The 18,272-nt window shown below is 47.5% G+C and overlaps 8 protein-coding genes across 8 annotated transcripts; 5 read left to right on the forward strand and 3 right to left on the reverse strand.

The window, feature by feature from the left end:
- Nucleotides 1–1,055: 1,055 nt before the first annotated feature.
- On the reverse strand, nucleotides 1,056–2,408 carry rrp3 (RNA-dependent ATPase RRP3; the record flags this gene model as incomplete). Its single annotated transcript, XM_056693120.1, has 1 exon — nucleotides 1,056–2,408. One exon carries the CDS (start codon nucleotides 2,406–2,408, stop codon nucleotides 1,056–1,058), a length of 1,353 nt encoding a protein of 450 aa, XP_056559849.1.
- A 2,150-nt stretch (nucleotides 2,409–4,558) lies between these two features.
- Nucleotides 4,559–5,068, forward strand: N7496_000190 (uncharacterized protein; the record flags this gene model as incomplete). Its single annotated transcript, XM_056693121.1, has 2 exons — nucleotides 4,559–4,716; nucleotides 4,774–5,068. The coding sequence occupies 2 exons, from the start codon at nucleotides 4,559–4,561 to the stop codon at nucleotides 5,066–5,068; spliced, it is 453 nt and encodes a 150-aa protein (XP_056559850.1).
- A 42-nt stretch (nucleotides 5,069–5,110) lies between these two features.
- On the forward strand, nucleotides 5,111–6,293 carry N7496_000191 (uncharacterized protein; the record flags this gene model as incomplete). Its single annotated transcript, XM_056693122.1, is given in 4 exon segments — nucleotides 5,111–5,243; nucleotides 5,303–5,392; nucleotides 5,452–5,732; nucleotides 5,745–6,293. 4 exon segments carry the CDS (start codon nucleotides 5,111–5,113, stop codon nucleotides 6,291–6,293), a joined length of 1,053 nt encoding a protein of 350 aa, XP_056559851.1.
- Nucleotides 6,294–7,254: 961 nt separating this feature from the next.
- On the forward strand, nucleotides 7,255–8,355 carry N7496_000192 (uncharacterized protein; the record flags this gene model as incomplete). The annotated part of the gene is made up of 3 exons (XM_056693123.1): nucleotides 7,255–7,436; nucleotides 7,500–7,890; nucleotides 7,939–8,355. 3 exons carry the CDS (start codon nucleotides 7,255–7,257, stop codon nucleotides 8,353–8,355), a joined length of 990 nt encoding a protein of 329 aa, XP_056559852.1.
- Nucleotides 8,356–9,019: 664 nt separating this feature from the next.
- Nucleotides 9,020–9,931, forward strand: N7496_000193 (uncharacterized protein; the record flags this gene model as incomplete). Its single annotated transcript, XM_056693124.1, has 1 exon — nucleotides 9,020–9,931. The coding sequence occupies one exon, from the start codon at nucleotides 9,020–9,022 to the stop codon at nucleotides 9,929–9,931; it is 912 nt and encodes a 303-aa protein (XP_056559853.1).
- Nucleotides 9,932–11,381: 1,450 nt separating this feature from the next.
- N7496_000194 (uncharacterized protein) lies at nucleotides 11,382–13,711 on the reverse strand (the record flags this gene model as incomplete). Its single annotated transcript, XM_056693125.1, has 2 exons — nucleotides 11,382–13,422; nucleotides 13,707–13,711. 2 exons carry the CDS (start codon nucleotides 13,709–13,711, stop codon nucleotides 11,382–11,384), a joined length of 2,046 nt encoding a protein of 681 aa, XP_056559854.1.
- A 598-nt stretch (nucleotides 13,712–14,309) lies between these two features.
- On the reverse strand, nucleotides 14,310–15,398 carry N7496_000195 (ankyrin repeat domain-containing protein; the record flags this gene model as incomplete). The annotated part of the gene is made up of 1 exon (XM_056693126.1): nucleotides 14,310–15,398. The coding sequence occupies one exon, from the start codon at nucleotides 15,396–15,398 to the stop codon at nucleotides 14,310–14,312; it is 1,089 nt and encodes a 362-aa protein (XP_056559855.1).
- A 1,165-nt stretch (nucleotides 15,399–16,563) lies between these two features.
- On the forward strand, nucleotides 16,564–18,066 carry N7496_000196 (FAD-binding monooxygenase; the record flags this gene model as incomplete). Its single annotated transcript, XM_056693127.1, has 5 exons — nucleotides 16,564–16,799; nucleotides 16,864–17,119; nucleotides 17,166–17,471; nucleotides 17,533–17,683; nucleotides 17,741–18,066. 5 exons carry the CDS (start codon nucleotides 16,564–16,566, stop codon nucleotides 18,064–18,066), a joined length of 1,275 nt encoding a protein of 424 aa, XP_056559856.1.
- Nucleotides 18,067–18,272: the final 206 nt, after the last annotated feature.

Below are 18,272 nucleotides of genomic sequence, written 5' to 3' on the forward strand. Positions count from 1 at the left end.
AGGATTGATTTGCATTTCCAGGCTCCGGTTCACGGATGAGTTCAAGCAGCATGACTCAGAAGTCAGTCTCAAGTCTCTTAAATGGAGCTAGATAATCTGATCATAATGTATGGTTGCCATTTGTGTAACCCAACTGTATGATAACATAGAGGACTCTGGCGACCAAGTCGGTCTGCCCCACCCACAAACCAGGCTTTTCCTATCTAGAACATACTTGGATAGAAAACAAACGGCATATCTTACGAGACAGTCTCAATACCCCCGCATTTCGACCCTGTCGATATATCTCATCAAGGACGTGATCGCCAAAATGGTTTCTCTAATTCAATTGGTTAGTGAAAATTGGTTGAAGAGTAACATCATCCAAATTAGCTACGTGGCCCTGCTCTAAAGCAAAGACAGATTTCTATAACCAGAAGTCGCAAAGCGGGCTGCTTGATGAAGCGATAGTAGGTCGAGTGGCACTATGCCAGTATCCAAAAGAAGTTGAAGAGGAAATGATTCGATATTTGTCACAACAGAGACCAATCCAGCAGAACCAAGTCATTGATTTTGTTCAATTAAATGCTCGACAACTTTACCTATCTGCGTCACATTAAAACGATGTACTATTAGCGCCAGCTTTGGGGAGATGTCTCGTCACTCAGTTCCCATTCCGCGTAGCTCAAAGCAGAGCTGAGCAGGCCACATACCACTGAGATGCTGACAGAAATAGAGCTTTCTGGACCAAACAACTACATATATCCAGTCTCCCGGTGTCAATGTCCTATTACCAAAATGGGAGTCTCGGTTGTCTGGTAGTCTACTCATGTCGCAAGAATTTGTGTTTGCGAGAACAACGGTTATAATACCCATATTCAACCGAGATATCCATGTGAGCGATCATAGAGCCCAGAAAATTACTATATTTCTCTTTAAGAAATTTCGAATTTGGTGTCCAAAAGACCACTGTGATGGCGGCTCGGTATCTTTTTGGGAGGGAGCCGGCATGCTCCCAGTGAGCTGAATTCATAAGCTAGATATACATTCCCAATAAGTGACTAGTCATTAGAAAATTAAGCCTCCTCCTGGTCCATTTCATCTCTGCCGCGCTTCTTGTGTCGGCCGCCACCCCTGGCGCCCCTGCCATCCTGAGTCTGTTCTTTCAGTGTAGCGATAGCTATCCTTTGAGCCTCATGCACTCGGTTTGCGAATACCATCACCTCATCCTTCTCCGGTTTGTATTCGTCCACTTTCTTTCCAAGAGCGTTTTCGATCCGCAACCAGATCTCCACATCGTATTGGGTGACGATAGAGAAAGCCCTTCCACTCTTTCCAGCACGCGCAGTTCGACCCACGCGGTGAATGTACGTCTTGCTGTCTTGGGGAAGATCGCAATTGACAACGAAATCGACAGCCGGGATATCCAATCCACGAGCCGCGACATCGGTGGCAATGAGAAGGGTGCGAGACTTGGAGCGGAATTTGTTCAAAGATCCGAGACGGGCGCTCTGAGAGAGTTGTCCATGGATTGGGATGGCAGGGAAGCCCAGGCTTCGCAGCAGGAGGGCCAAACGCTGGGTTTCCATGATCGTACGAGTGAAAAGGATACCCATTTGACCAGTGCGCTCATTCAACAAGTGAACAAGATAGATATCTTTCAACTTATGCGGGATAAACAAAAAGGACTGTAGGAGGTTTGTGGCGGTCTGGTTCTTGGATGAGACTGAGATTTTGGCCGGGTTTGATAATGACGCCCGTTGAAGAGACTCGACTTTGCTGGAGATGGTGGCTGAGAAAAGATAGGTTTTGCGACTTGGGAGAAGCCGGAGAAGCTTGTCCAAAATGGGGCCAAAGTCCAGGTCAAGCAGTCGATCGGCCTCGTCAAGCACGAGATATTTCAGGTTCCTCAGAGAGAATCCTTTGGTATTTTCGAGATGATCAAGGAGACGTCCTGGGGTTGCGACAATGACGTGAGGCTTCTTCCCCAAAGAGATGGCCTGGGGAACCATGTCCATTCCACCAATCAACAATGTGCATCGTACGGAGATGAAAGCCCCCAGGGCTTCAACGGTCTGGGCGATCTGCTGGGCAAGTTCACGAGTGGGCGCAATGATAAGCGAATGGTATGGCTGGGGACTTTCCATGAGTCCTTGAAGTAGGGGAATGGTGAATGCAGCAGTCTTTCCACTTCCAGTTTCTGCCAGGCCAATAATATCTCTTCCTTCTAAAGCGACGGGAATACAAGACGCTTGGATGGGTGTCGGGGTTTTGTAACCGAGGGAGTCGCACGCTTCACATAGTGAATCGATCACGCCCAGTTCTTTGAATGTTTGGGCTAGTTTGGTGGTGGTGGTGGAAATTTCCGCGGCGGAGGCGTTAGAACTGACATCCTCGACCGAGGATGTCGCATGCGCAGGACTCTCCATGGCTAAGCACGAGAGTGAAAGGCCGGTCGAGCTGTCGCGAGAGAACTTTGGACCAAAGCACAAAGGTGGTCGATATCTAAACTCGCAGATCCAGCGGGCCAAACGTGTTGGACCTGTGTGTTGAGATGGCGACCAGAGGAAGAATCGCAAAATTTTTGTGATCTGCCAGAATCTTATCGCGGGCCCGATAAGTGATGAATAAGCATACATCTCACCGCCCGACTGACCGCCCGATCCACGACTCTCACTGGTGCCTTAAATATATGGCACTCATTGAGAACACCTAAACATGATAATCCGAGGTCTCCATAGCACCACTTCTCGGTCAACGAATGCTATGTTTATTAGAATATGAGAATATCCACAGGAATCACCAGATAATGAAATATTGTACTGTTCGTTAGTTGCAATGACTTTCGTATTTAGCTTGCGCGCTCACATACAACTGCGGACTGGCTCCCGACACTTTACGGGTTATATAAACCCGAACAAGCCACCGCTAAGGTGGTCCCGAGGTCCCATATATATAACCTCATCATTGCGATTTTCTTCAACCTGCTTTTCCCTCAATCCAATCGAAAAACCTACAGTCGGACATTCTTATGTCAACATTCCACTGGCCCGGGGGCATTCCCCACAAGATTCAGCCTCATCCCAAGACAGATCTATCCCAAGAGGAACTTCAGGAAGAAGTCAAAGGCTGGCTACTTTTCGTCCAAGAAAGCTGGGTTCCACGCGACCGGGCCAATATCAGCAACGATGATAAGGAGTACGAACTACGACAGCGCCGAGCCCTAGTTCTAAAATGGGCCTCCGAGGCGCAAGAATTTCGTGATGTGAGGCCAATCCCATTATTATTAGTCATTCATGGAACCGCAATTGATGCCGTGATAGTCCTTCCAAGACCGCGCCTTCAGCAATGGGCTTGAGTACCCCCCTGAGGCGTTGAAACATGTGTCCGATACTCAGCAGGCTTGTGAAACGAGGCATGTCATTTGTGTAGCACCGATCGATGAGATGCATCCCATGAATCGGGCGCGATGGGTCAAGCTCGCAATTCTCTTTTATCGTTACGATCTTGAATCGGGCCATTGTCTCCCTTTCGACAACGTCATCCCCACAGCGGCGGTTCTGAATCCTGAAACAACAAGTACCTGTTCAGTTAAAGACTTTCTTCCCTGGTATTGTCTTGAGAATGCCCACTTTCCATCTATCCTGATGACTCGCATTGGAACAGTACTCTATCGTCCTCATGAACGATATCTTATGATAGTCGATGAGGAGGGTTTGAAAACCGGTCGTTTCGCGGTCGTCGAATTCAACAGTGATGGGACTGTCAAGGACTCGGTTCCCTTGCGCCCTTTCCATATGTATCATTTCGCAAATGATCTCTTTTTACATGGGAGAGCGGGGGTGCAAGAGATTCGTGAGAGACCGGGTGGTCAAGGACATCAGAACCAGCCGTTCGTTTCGCCTTACACTTTCTCCTTCTTATCTCACTGTACGATTCTATCATATACTAACGCAATGGTGGAAACAGAATGGAAATAGATCGACCTATCGTAGATATCCTAGTATCAGTGGCTGAACCGGCCGGCCCACCTGCTCCGCATACGATATACTGCGACCGTGAACAGTTCGAACAGGATATTGAATTCTATGCACCTGGATATCTGGCCCTTGAAGCGGCTGGGGAAGGTGGGGAGTATAATCTTAGGCGCCTGGCTGAGCCGGACGACATTCCATTCGATAGGAAGCCGGCGTATCAGAGAATGATGGCGGATCTCATGGCTGGTCGACGCCCCCCTTTTTGAACGCACCTTCGGTCTTGAGTTTTCACCTGGATCCATGAGGGATAAATAAGGCGACAAAGGCATATGGAGTGACAACATAGTGCATATTTAGACAAGATGTTAAGCGTCTACGTCCAGATCGGCAATCCCGCCAGTATTAACCAACCGATTCTCTCTGCCTGCAAATTATGACTATATAATGAGCGTGTACAGTAGTTCACTATACTTACGCTCAAAATAGAACTTCTTGGTCATGGATTACATAAGGCACCAAGGCATCAACATCCCCCTAGACGCGACCCGACTGACCACACGAGAGCAATAACACTTCTAAAGCTCTGCCTCCTTAGCCCGACCATGGCTAAGTGCTTACATGGGCTACCAATAAGTGGCTCTCTCCACGCATACACCACTAAATCTACGAAGATAAGCTGGATTCTCGCACACTCATTTTCTACGATCCAGAAGGAGCCTAAACGTTGTGACTTGTTTGAGTACACATCTGGGCGGTGGATGTACATTACAGTCTAACACATGGACCAAATTGACATAATTAACTAATGTGCGATTAGCTATAACGATGCGTTGAGACATCTTGAGAGAAGACGTGCTTTCAATGTTCCCGAACTCAAGCGCCTGGCTGCCTTGGCAGTTCATCAAAAGGAAGACGACATCGTCAGCTTCGAGAAGCTTGCTGAAGGAGGTTTCAATCGAACTTTCTTGATCACCATGCGAGACAGATTTCAATTGTTTGCGCGCATTCCATACCCGGTTACCGAACCAAAGTTCCTAGTAGTCGCAAGTGAGGTTGCAAGTCTGGACTTTCTGCGATCTCATGGTATCCCGGTTCCAAAAGTTTTTGGCTAATCCCCCATTGCGGATAATCCTGCGGGTACGGAATACATATTCATGGAACCTGCGCAAGGCAAAAATCTGGGTGATGTCTGGTATGCCTTATCTGGACAGGAGAGAAGAACTGTAGTTTCAAACCTCGTGCAGCTTGAATCTCGTCTGTTCAGCTTACGATTTCCAGCAAGTAGAAGTTTGTATTACTGCGATGACTTACCAAAAATGAGCGCCGAATTTTTGTTCCAAATTTAGGCTTATCCCGTTCTTTCTGGATTGGGCCTGATACTTCGCTTGCTTTATGGCACGGGAAACGACTGGGCTTGTCTGTTGAGCGTGGACCATGTGAGTGTTTCGATTAGCAATATGAATGTCGGAAGACGCTAACAATCAATCATGAATAGACCAAGATTCGTTAGCAGTCCTTACTGCTAGTACAACAAAAGAGATTACATATCTCAAAAGATTTGGACGGGCTCTCCGGCCGTTTCAACGTCTGTCCAGGGAGGTATACAATTATCAGGCGCAATCACACCTAGACCATATCATGAACCTCAAGAGATATCTCCAAATTACGCCTCGCCTTACACCGCATGACTGCCCGGCTCTTCATCGCCCAGCATTACGACATCCTGATCTTCAGCCCAACAACATATTCATTTCTGACGAGCTAGAGATCAAAAGTGTCATTGATTAGCAACACAGTACCGTGCTTCCATTATTTCTACAATACGGTATTCCAAAAAGTCTCCAGAACTATGGCGACGAAGTTTCCGAATCACTACAAATTCCCCGTCTACCAAGCAATTTCGATCAACTGGAAGAAATGCAACAGTTCCAGCAAGCTGAACTCTTCCGCAGACGCCAGCTTCACTATTTCTATGTCAAGATGACGGCATACATGAATATTGAGCATTATAATGCCTTGACGTACGAGTACAGTACACTACGGCGGCGGCTTTTTCAACATACCACTGACCCTTGGGAGGGTGATAATGTAACCCTGAAAGCTGATTTGGTTACTCTAACAAGAGAATGGAGAGAGTTTAGCCGCGACTCGAAAGACGCCTGCCCAATTCAGTTTTCAGATAATGAATCTACTGAATGTATTCAACTAGCCGGCGCACAATCTGAAGCATGCGAACAACTACAGTACAGGCTTGTCAGGATGCGATTGGAGTTGGGCATGAAGGTTGGGTCCCTATCGCACGATATTACCAGGCAAAGGCGAGCGAGAGAAAGTTGAAAGCAGACGCTCTCGATGCGGCTGAAACAGACGAGGAGAGAAGAATGATTGAAGATTATTGGATTTTTGATGACTTTTGTGAAGAAGACTACTTGTGAGTTGAGAGGAATTGTTGCGAACTACGCCGGAACCCGCTATCCTATCAAGCCAAACGGCCTCATATGTCATAAAGCTATGCTCTGGCACTGGTTAGAATTGGCTAGTACCAGCTATCTGGGCAATAGGTATAGAATGAAATATCAGGCTTGACAACTAAGTTTGACTTGATGTACAGTGAACGAACCTATGCAACGGCAGTGATATATATATATTCTTCCTCAATCAGACTCGCAAGGGATGAACTCTTGGATATATTTACGGGTGATTTTGCCCACAAAACGACTCACATCCATTTATGCTCTTCATCTCGGGTGTCTTGGTCCAAACGTGATGGGCAGTGCTCACATTTGTGACCTGGTAGGAAGCATTGACAGCCTTACGCGCTGTGCTCAGCCCATCTTGACGCAGGCCAAGGCTAGCTCCGCTAAATGTGTGGATACCGAAACACGGTCCCAAAACAATGTGATTTCCTGGTTGTAACATATCACTATTTGAGTACTGCTATCGTAACGAAATTTACAAGAAGCTGAACATCCAATTTCTGCTGATTCTTGAGGTAACAGGTTTTGGGCGGGTTCTCTCTGGTGCTTCAATTTCCTGTTCTCAACGTCGGGAGGAGCAACAAGGGGCTGACGGGACCTTTGAAAAGCCTGCCAAGCGCCCAAGGCGGCCCGCATCGTCCTAAAGTATGTTTCATGTCGATCAATTGCTTCCATGGCCAATTGGAAGCATTGCTTTCACTCGCTTGCTAGCGACCTTTCCCCTCAGCCTCAAGTCTGTCCACGCAAAATGGACACATAAGGCTGAAGGGATGCCCACTCGCATGTAGCCCGCCCCCTTTCCCTGGGTTTCTCATATAATAATGACTCTCAACTGGAAAATCAGAGGCACAATTACTTATGCTAGCATTGCCCTTGATGGATTACTCTTCTTTTTGCTTCTTGGTCTCACGGTTGCGACTTGGGTGCTCCATCGACAACGACGGTTCAACCTTGATGTTTTGCCAACAAAGACATTGATCGGGTCCCTGGTGGCATGGGCTCTGTGAGTTGTTAGATTAAATCAGAATAATACCTCATAACTAGCACTGACTGTAGAAAATCTTAGGGCTGAATGTTTCTGGGCTGTTTCTTTGGCATTTGGGTACTTGTTATTGCCATCAGAATTCTTCTACGACCTCGGCATAACCGTTCTATTCTACGTATTCTATGCCCTGCTTCACGGCCTCGTTGAGGTTACCACAGGCACAAAGAATGGGTATCCAAAAACCAAACTATTCCATTGGGGATTGGTGGGTATAATTGCGGTCGCAGGCATAGTCGAATGGGTCCTCTACGTGATGACCGTGGTCTACGCATCGAATTTCGAATTCTGGTCAATGGTCTGGAAAATAACAGATACAGCCTCAATGATAATCCGATGGCTCGTTTCCTGGGAAATTCTGGCGTGGTCGATCGTCTTGGTCATCAAAACTGTGAAATTGAGAGCAGACGTGATGGTAAGAGAAATGGCATACGCATTTCATCATTCTCGCTAATATTTCAAGGTACCTTCACTATTATACGCGGTCGCATGCGTGTTCTTCTGCGTTAATTGGTTTACCTGGACATGTTTTGATATTGTGTCCTACGTCGTACTGCAGTACACGATGTCAAACACCGGTGTCAATGCCATCCGTATCGTTCAGGTCATCATGTGCGCTTGCTGGTACCCTTCTATTCTCATATGCTGCCTGAGGTGGGGGATGATCCATCGGGGTTTGGTCGACCGAGAGTTGATCAACGAAGTAAAATGGCCCAGTTCTGGTGCCGTTGAGGCGGACAGTGGGATACCAACAATGGAGGTTGATTCAAAGCCCATTGTGGAAGTGGACTCGTCCAATCATATTGTGGAGGCGGCTGAATCAAGACCTGTTGCTGAATTAGACTCGCGTCCTGTCCCCGATAGAACCCTTAACGTATGAAAAAAAGAAATCTAACTTGAAAGAGTCTTTCCTGAGTTTCGTTTGGAAAATTCTTATTGTAGTTTGTTGTAAGCATAAAGCAAATACCCTAGGGAACATAAAGCCTTGTCGCAATTTGCTAGTATGATCCACAGTAATCCAGGCACAGCCACTTCCTTTCTCAACATTTGGTGTCTATATTTGTCCACATAGATTAGGCTTCGTAGTAAAGACCGCGAATATGAATTATCTTGGCTTTTATTCTTGAATTTATGCAGTCTTTGTCTACACTGGATCCTGATAATACCAAGGCCTCTCGTTCAAAGAGGGTTTATTTTAGCTCACATGTATAATTAGCGAACTCGTGGGTGTTCTTTGTTAACCAGGCGAGTACAACCACGAGAACAAAGCCAATCCTCGAAGTTCTTCAAGACGATAATGCAAGTATTGTTCCACATTACATGAAGACCTTTGTCTATTCTCACCTTTCAAGTTCCTTTGGTCTCTTAGGTGGTACCATGAGAGCCAACACTGCGATGGAGAAATTATATAAACCATTGGTATTTTTCATGTAGGTACAGCATTCCAAGTCCTCAGGATTCTATCTACAACTTGTATATTCAAACACGGAAGCTATCAAAAACACACTCCGGAGCCCATCTCATCGATCACAATATCGCCAACAATGGAATCACTTGACCCTCCCCCTTATTACGGCGACTTCCAAGAACGTGGTAGGAAGTTACAGAAGTGGATCGACAACCCGTCAGAGGCTGAATGCCCTATTCAACCTAGCACTCTGACATATGCCCAATTGGCTGACTGGATCCCGATTAACGAGAGGCATTTTGAGATCGGCGAGATCATCAACTCCATGTGTGCAGTGAATGGTCAAGAGGGGGTTGAACCAGGTCCCTGGACGGTGCACAATTACGACCATGATGCATATACGCCGGGTGGTACGGCCACGGGCAATCACAACACTTGGGAGTCGCATGTTGCACCCGGTATTGCTTTCCTTGCGCTAACGTTTAGAGACACAGGCCCCCACGCTTCGCAAATTGTTCAGGCCTGCTATGAGAGGGTACACCCTATCTCCACCCTCAATCATGTCGTTGTATCCGACATTATAAACGACCATACGCTGGACTTCATCAGATATATTCTTTTCCCAGGGATACCGGCTTTGCTTGCTGGTGTACCCAAAACTTTTGCTTACGGTACTGCAGAATATGAAGCTCTTCTTGGAACAAGGTGTGGCTTAATGGTGGGATATCTACTTCTCGGGGCATATGAGCGAGGAACTCGTCGAATTTCTCGAATCACGGTCGATATTCCACAAGCAGCGGGCGTCTACTTGCAGTTCGATATTGAGGATATCAACCCTGTCTCTTCACCATCAACCAGGGGGAGCAAACGCCGCAGGGGGGAGAGCGATGAAGATGGTGAGTACGAAGAAGGACCAAAGAAACGGCGCCGATCTCCAAAGACTCCCCCGCCGCCTTACGATGGTCCGGCAAGACGTACAAGGCAAGCAGTTGGCGCGGTCGAGTACACGATTACACCTAAGGGACAGCCTAGAAAGCTCTCACAGTAGGTTAGATAAGAGTGAGTTTCCTGTTTTATTTCTTTCCATAGAAAGTCATCAAATTTGTTTCTTTGAATTCAAGACCCAGCGTTGCTAGATTTATTCATCGTGTAGCGTAATTTACATCGGTGGAATACCAGTCGAAAGCAAAGTGACCAAAGTGATCGAGCAGATCAAAGACAGTTGACTCTTTGTATTTTAAACTGTAATATCTGACTTCAGCTTTCTTGGGCATCACCCACGGGCTTGTGGGACCCTTGAATCACCCGGCCGGTTTGGTGCAGGTTGATAAGTAGCAACCCTTGAGCGTTTTCCGAAGCGTTTCTCCATAAACAGGAAGGTCGAACTCGGCAAGAATCTCATTGACAGACTTAGAGCGATTCCCAGAACTTGCGTTCATCCACTCGATTATCTGGGCGATTCGCGCCTCGGAGAGCTTGGGATGCCGCCCAGATCGTTTCCGAGGCGATACCTGGCCGGAAAGACATGTATACCGAGCTTGGTAGTCTGAACAGCCTAGCCGGGTGGCTATTTCATGATATGAGAATCCAGCATCGTCTCAGCCTCTGGTCGCGAGAGAGATGTTTATGGGCGCGTGTGGGTGTGGTAGGCTCGTTGGGCATCCTTGTGGAATGGGTGATTGAACATTTTGGCAGTATAGTCGATATCTGAAGGTCAAAAGTTGGAAGAGGAGAAACAGGGGCAGGGTGGATGTGTAAGTCAATGTAAATGTAAGTCAGTATTCACGCTATGATCCCAATTTTTACTCCCAAGAGACATGGGCCCTCGATGACGTTTTGTTTATAGATGACGTCACTGGAATCTGTTCAAGGAAGGCGGAGTCCTAAAGGGTGGCAGAACTGTGGCTCACCGCCTGTTGTTGACGCGGCGGTTTGGTCGCGTTCTCCCCGTCCAGTCCGCAAATTCAAGATGATCGTCCTTCTCGATATGACCCCTTGGTGGCGAATTCCGGATCGCTAATCTTAGTTTTCAATAATTTCGAAGTCTGACCAAAGGTTCCATGACACTCGTGACACACGCTAACCCTGACATGACAAAGGGCGATACCCTCAAATAGAGTTGGCTGAGACGTGGAACAAAGGACCATCGAGAAGCTTCACTCAAGGCTGATATTCCGAGTTCTGGGTGCAATCCTTGCATTCTCGTTGGCTACACGCCTTATACCAATGGCCATCTTTGGCTAACATCACCCGCCTCTGCCCGACCATGTGCTTGGCAATACTTTCATTCACCACCATCGTGGTGGTATCTTGGCGACGCAATGTTCCGATCTATTGAATGGCAGCCAGCACTTTGGGCGCAATCCCATTCAAACATTCATGACTATTACAAGTCACTTGATTATCAACCTACTTTCAACAGAACCAATCGAAATACCAACGTTTACAAATCTAACTCAACGCCACATGGATAATCTCACAAGAACCCAGGACCCCCTCTAAAGCGCGTTATAAATATCCTGCACGCTGTCACCTCCATCGAAAACATGAGTACCGTGGCCCTGACAGCTAATGGACGGTCCACCGGCAGATTTGATCGCTCTCTCCACACATCCACTCTTCATTAAGGTTGGAAGATTGAACTTTGCCCCTGCGGACCCATTCATTGCCGAGTTAAAGTCCCAAGCAGTAATGGCACCACAACCAGACTCCTCACTCTTCAGCTTGCTCTGCAAGTCGTCTTCATCAACGTCCCAGTGGTCAATATCATAAATGAGGAACATGTAAGCGGCGATCTCGGACCACATCGCGCAAGATGCAGTTGGTGTTGGGGTGGAGATAATTGTTGACGAACCCGCACCGTAGGTCAAAATCAACTTGTATCCAGCAACGTCCATGTACGAGATCGTTGATGTGGCATACGCAATGACCGTGTCGTCGGAAGTGGTTGTGTAGGGGAATCCCGTGGGAGCAGGGGTTTCAAGAACTGTGCTGCTGCCGGATCCATAGGTTTCGGTCAATCGATAGCCAGCGACGTTGAATATCGACACGGTCGAGGTTGCGTACGCGATCACCGAGCCCTCCTCAGTCTTCGTGTATGGGTAAGGGTTGGTGCTGCTCGGGAAAGTTGTGTACGAACAATACCCACCGCTCATCAGGGGCATTGATGTGTAGTATACAGACGTTCCAGAAGTTGATGAGCATGTGCAATAGTCAACATTACTGTGGGGGTCCGCATAGTTGAGGCAGTAAGTTGTCGTTGCTGTTGGAGCAGTAGTGATCGTTGTTGGTGTGGTGGTTGCATGCGTTGTGGTTGGCGCTGGGAACGAGGTGTACTTGCAGTATCCATCCGTCATCAGAGGCAAGGAGGTGTAGAGTGTTGAACCGGAACTTGTCGATGAACAGGTACAGTAGTCGGTAGTATGGTCTGCATAATTGAGACAATACTGTGTAGTCGACGTGGTCACGGTCGATGAGGCACGGGTGGTGAAGGACGAAAGGGAGGACGCAGATCCAGAACGTGTAGTAGAATGCGAGGTTGATGGCACAGAAGACGCAGATACTGACGGTTTAGCTGAGAGGGTTGTCGATGTCAAGGTCGTAGACGACTTGGTAGTACTCGACTTTGTGGACGACGTCGTGCTTGGGGTTGAAACTCGGGCAGAGCTCGAAGGAGTGCTACTTGTGATATCAAAAGTGGCAGTCCTAGTCCGAACCGCGCAGGATTTGATCTTAGTGCTACTCGAGACCGGAGTGGACGACGAGGAAGCACTCGAGCTCGACCCACACGGGTTGGCATAGCCAACCGCTCGCTTTGAAAGAGGGGTGGTATTGGGCGTCCAGAAATCTTGCGTGGTAATCAACTGGTCTTCGACCCAGAGTCTCCATCGACCAACTTGTAGACCGGGACTACCAAGAGGGGCATTCGGTGTGGTCAACCAGTATTGGAAGGGATCAACCTCGAGAATCGCCCGTCCAGCAGTTCCACCTGTCTGAGTGGAAGCTTGCTTGCTCGTTCGTGTATATCCAAGAGTAATTACACTGCCACCAGATCCAGGGATAATACTAGCAACCCACTGCCCCAGTTGACGAGCACGACTGTCATATCGTAATGTTGTAGTGATCTTATGTTGTTCCTTGTCCCATTCAGTAGTCTTTGGGGTAAGAACGAAAACATTTGGGGCGTAGATAGCGTGCAGGACTCCAGGATTCGCGTCCGTTCCAACCAGTGCCGTAATACTCTGTGCAGTGGATGTCCCGTCACGAAGTAATTCAAATGCATTCTTTTTGAAAGAGCTGTCATCCGTCGCTTTCCAATCACTGTCGATGAAGACTGGGTTCTCCCAGATATGTGATACGTAGACGCCCTTTTCAGACACGATATTGACTGAAGTGCATCCGTAAATACCGTTCACTCCAGCAAAGCCATGGCCATGTACGAAAATGCATACTGGGTCAGAAATACCAATATCAGCAGTACCCTGCCAACTGACATGAGCCAGCCCCGAGGAACCTGCATTGTCGCTGCTGAAATCTGAACTAAATGGGACAACTAGTTAGATGATCGTATTCTCAAGACTTAAAGGCATGTTTAAATATCCTTGAAAATCTGCGAGTTATTTGCCCGCCCCCAATCAGCCAATTTAGTTGCAACTATTCATATCCCCTTATTTCACGACAGTCATTCTATTTCCGAATGATCTCAAGTCAGATTTTAGGCCTTTTTGAAACACCTTGGCCTTGAATCCTCTCATATGAGACTGATCGCCATGCCCTTTATTTCCATTTCAAATGAAAGGTCGTGTTTATCTTCTAGTTCTTACCTCATGCGAGGCTAAAGTCATATAGTAATCCATTAAAATAAAGATTTTGGGGCTAAGAAAGTAGACCTCTAAGGGGCCAGACTCTCGTTAGATCTCAAACTATTCAGATAACTTAAGTGAATTTTTGGCCTAAGATATAACACTAACAGAGGAGTATTGCTGCCTCGCTTGCTTTGGCTTCATCGACAAGTGAAAGCAACAAGTAACGAAGAACCTTACTATAAAATTGCTCTTTACATAGTTCATTTTTTTTTCTTTGTGCTATTCTTTCTTTATTTGTTGGACCGAAAACTAAGGCTAGTGCTGACATGCATTGGTCGCGTTGTCGTGGACCATGCTGACACAGCCCCACTCCAAGGCATAGTCTGTTCCATATCCCTGACCATTACCGAGAGCAAGCATGGCCAAGCCGCAAGGTAGGCTTGCTAGTCAAAGTTATTTCTCTTTGGGAGCCAGTAAACTCTCTCGTAGCACACTACGATCAAAATAACCGCAGACAAGAGAAGCAAAAAATGGTAGCCCACCACGTTGAACATGATTAATTTGAATTAGTTACATTGTGAATCAATAATATCCGCTACTAGCGTGAGGATTTTCATTCTACTACGACTGATTTATTGCTTCATTCCTCGCCATAAGTCCTTCTTCAATAACCTTCTCCATTTCTTCGCCCCATAAGGAAGCGTAAGTTGATGCACTCCCAAAGTTGCCCTTCGCGAATGGATCTGCTCCTTGTTTTAGAAGCCACTTGACACGCTCCACGGCCCCAGCCATCACTGCGTGAACAATCGCATATTGAGGCTCCATATGCTGCGTTTCAACCTTGTAGTTCACATCTGCCCCATTCTCCACAAGTAAGCGCATTACCGGGATTCTGTTAGTATCAAATTCCTGGCTTGGCTTGACACGGCCGGCATGTGGATTCTCCCCTGGAGGACAAACGCCGGCAGCACGGTGTAAAGGTGCCCCATTTTGAATCCGAGCACCTGCGGCCAGTAGCATCCTTACAGCTTCGACGCTGCCACGCGCTGCAGCTGTTTCGAGAGCAATGCAAGACTCGGTATCCGAGTTACCATGCCGATCACGAAAGTCTTTCTGTTGCCCCAGATTTGGATTTGCGCCGTGTGCCAGAAACCAAGACAGTAAAGGCAAGTTATTGACTAATCTTGGAAGTAGTACAGCACCATACAGGCCTGGGGTATTTGGAGTCCAGTTGTGGGCAGCGAAGAGCTCGAACAAGGCTATTTGCTTATTCGCTGGCGCCTTGAGAATGAATTCTGGGGTTTGTCGAACAATAGGTGCGCCGCTGGAAAGTAGATATCCGGTAGCATCGATGTTTCCGGCTTGTAGAGCGACCAGAAGACCCCGATGTAGAAATGCAGGTGTCCGGGACTCGGAGGTGATAATCTCCGCAATCGTAGAAACTGGACCATATTTACAAGCGGAGTCCAACGACGAAAACGAAGATGGCTGGGGCTGTTTATGATCCAGGTCATCTGCCTTGAGAATGGGTAAATCATCGAAATGGGAACCCATGGCCATAGAGCGAGGCGGGATGCTTTGGCTTGGTTGGGATCCGACGTTTTGCCGGCCTGCGGCACTGGCTGCTTGTTGTTGCCTCGCCATAATCTGCATCTGTTGTTGACGTGCCTTCATCACCAACTGCTGTCGAAGCTGCTCTTGGGAGGCCATCTTATCTGGCTTTCCCTATTTGCGCTTTCTTGAGACCAGAGATTTGGTAGTGGCTGAGGTATATTTCCAGGCAATGATGATATTCGCCTGCACCAGCTTCCAGAGCAAAGCGAGCGATGACGAAAAGGCGCGACGTTGTTGCTATGTGGGGGATCGTCAGGGGCCAACCTGATCCGACAGGGATAGTACGATTGTATTCGTATAATCTGCCCATATAAGCTACTCAACCTTCCGAGCAGGATTCTTGAAGAAGTGGGAAGTGAAGAATTCATGACCCCGACCGTTAGCGCTTATGTGTTGCTTAATTTGGGGGCGAGGATCCACTCATGAGGCCCTTCAATGCCGGACTCCAGGCTGGATCAGAGGCCGCGTCAGTATTATTGGGGCCAATTCCAAACCCTTTGGAAGAGAAAGGGGCCAAACATTACCTCCGGTCGTGGTTAAGCACCTGGTCAAGTTCTTTTTGGAGAAGTTTCCTCTCCAATACTACGTATCAATCTCGTGCTCCATGACGGAAGAACATTTGGCCAACTTTCCACTCCTGCCTGACCCCAAGAAGAGGTATGTAGAACTAAACCGCTTATGATAGGAGGAAGCAAAGTCTCGTCATATTATAATCCAAATTCTCTGAGCTGATGAATAATATTCTCGAGTTCTGGCTGTCTGAATAGCCTCGTTCCCGTGGGATAATCACCGAATTTGGGGTCCGCTGGCAGAGGGAAAATTATAACCGAAATACTATCAGCACCACGCCACCAAGTCGGCGAGCTGCAGACCTTAGATGTTTCATAGTCTGGCGTGTGAAGGCACCCTTAACGGGTGCTTCAAGATTCATATCGCGGGCAGCGCTCTACACTTCAGTCTACATGTTGGCTTTCGGTCGCAAACATGCCAAGAACTCCAGCAAAGGCCTTGCTTCTCTCACGTTATTATTCTCTGTATCCTCACGATTCATTAAGTGCAAGGTTTCTCCTCCAGTTCTTTGAGAAGGTAAAAACTATGGGCAGTAAGTATGGCATATTCCGACACGATAATGGCGTGCTATGGGATGATTGATTGATAAGTGCGCCAAACATCTCCTAATCCCCCACATATATCTTTCTGAAGTGCAGTAAAAAGACACTTCCATACTGTACAGACACACAGTCAACCAAGTAGAATAAATATGGTTGGACGAACACTGATCAATGTTGCAATTATTGGCGGTGGACCAGGAGGACTGGGAACGGCCATCGCTCTATCCCAACTCCCCTTCGTTCAGGTCAGTCTTTATGAGAAAAATCCGGAACCTCGTGAGGCTGGTGCAGGAATAAGTCTTAGTACGAATGCATGGAAAGTCCTCGACTTGCTTGGAGCCAGTAATGGGGTCAAGGGAGGCTCCAAGGCAAACACACACCAACGGTATGTTGAAACATTCAGAGCGTGACGATTAACGTTGATGCACTCTAACCATAGGTCTGAATAGGAATGCCCATACAGGAACAATTCTCAGTGTGGTACCATCGCCGGAAAACTCCAAGGCAGACTCTCGCGGGGCGATTCGTGCCCGCAGAACGCGCCTCCAATCGGCACTGCTCTCACGAGTCCCAGAAGGAATCATTCGATATGACAAAAAGCTCATCCATCTGGAAGATCTAGCAAATGACGGAGTGCGGTTAGTGTTTCATGACCAGACCGAAACAGTTGCAGATCTTGTCGTCGGAGCGGATGGAATACAATCTGTTTGTCCAACACCCTAGATTCCGAATCAGAACGTACGGCTTATAGGAACCAATTTCGCAGATTGTCCGCCGGACACTACTCCCAAATCATCACCTCTCTTTCACAGGAACTATTGCATGGCGCGTGATTGTCCCCAAAGCAAACCTGGCTCATATTTCCGACATCACATCCTTCACGAGCTGGTGGTGGGGTGAAACCGGTCATGTCTATTTTTCAGATGTCGATGATGACAGCGAGGAAACCCCGCATTTTGAAATCACTGTGCGTGGATATCGCGAGCCTGAGATCCCTGGAAAAACTGTTGTCTGGGGAGTTCCTGCCACCAACGATCGTGTGGAGTCCCGTGTTGAGGTATGAGGCTGAAATCTTCCCGGAAAGTACGAATTGAATATTCAAACTGACTCCTCAAAAGAAATATGACCAGCGAATCAAAGACGCTGTCAACGTTGTTCCGGAAGGGGCGTGGAGAGAATTCGCAATGTTTGCAGGCCCGCGACTTGACAGGATTATTGGCTGGGAAAACAAAGTCGCACTTATTGGAGATGCCAGCCATCCCCTCTCCGGTGAGTTTCACTCTTGGCAAAGTATCGTCAAGGATACAGGTTCTGAATTCCGTTTAGGTGCTTTTGGTTCTGGTGCAACATTCGCTATGGAAGATGGGTGGATTCTTGCGCGGGCTCTGGAATATACTCAATCACTTTCCCTTCCGGTTGGAGACGCCCTCGAAATTTTCAACACGATCCGGTCTCCATATTATGCTAGGATGTATGAGCATCTGGATGAATCGGAAGAAAGGCTGCGAAAAGCTCGAGAAGAAACCAAAAGTTTTGACGAATTCCTACGTGCCAAGATTAAGTACTTCCTTTATGGTGACAAAGATTTCATTTACAAGAATGATATCCAAAAGGTGTGGAAAGACTATATAGAAGCAGTGGGAAGACACTGAGAATAGACTGGAAGACTGAGAAGTCAATATATAACTTGCAATTGAAAGAAATACCTGCTCCTGGACCATTCTACCAAGATAGTCTCGAGTGTGCTCAACTTAAGCCAACGCCAAAGTCGGTGGCAAGATTGAAGCGGGGCGTCGCCCGTCAATCATAACCCCGCTTAGTCCAGCGGGAAACTCCTCGAGATCCATTGCCCAATTGT

The sequence above is a fragment of the Penicillium cataractarum genome (genome assembly GCF_028827025.1).
Source record: "Penicillium cataractarum strain IBT 29864 chromosome Unknown utg000001l, whole genome shotgun sequence".
Classification (NCBI taxonomy): Eukaryota; Fungi; Ascomycota; class Eurotiomycetes; order Eurotiales; family Aspergillaceae; genus Penicillium; species Penicillium cataractarum.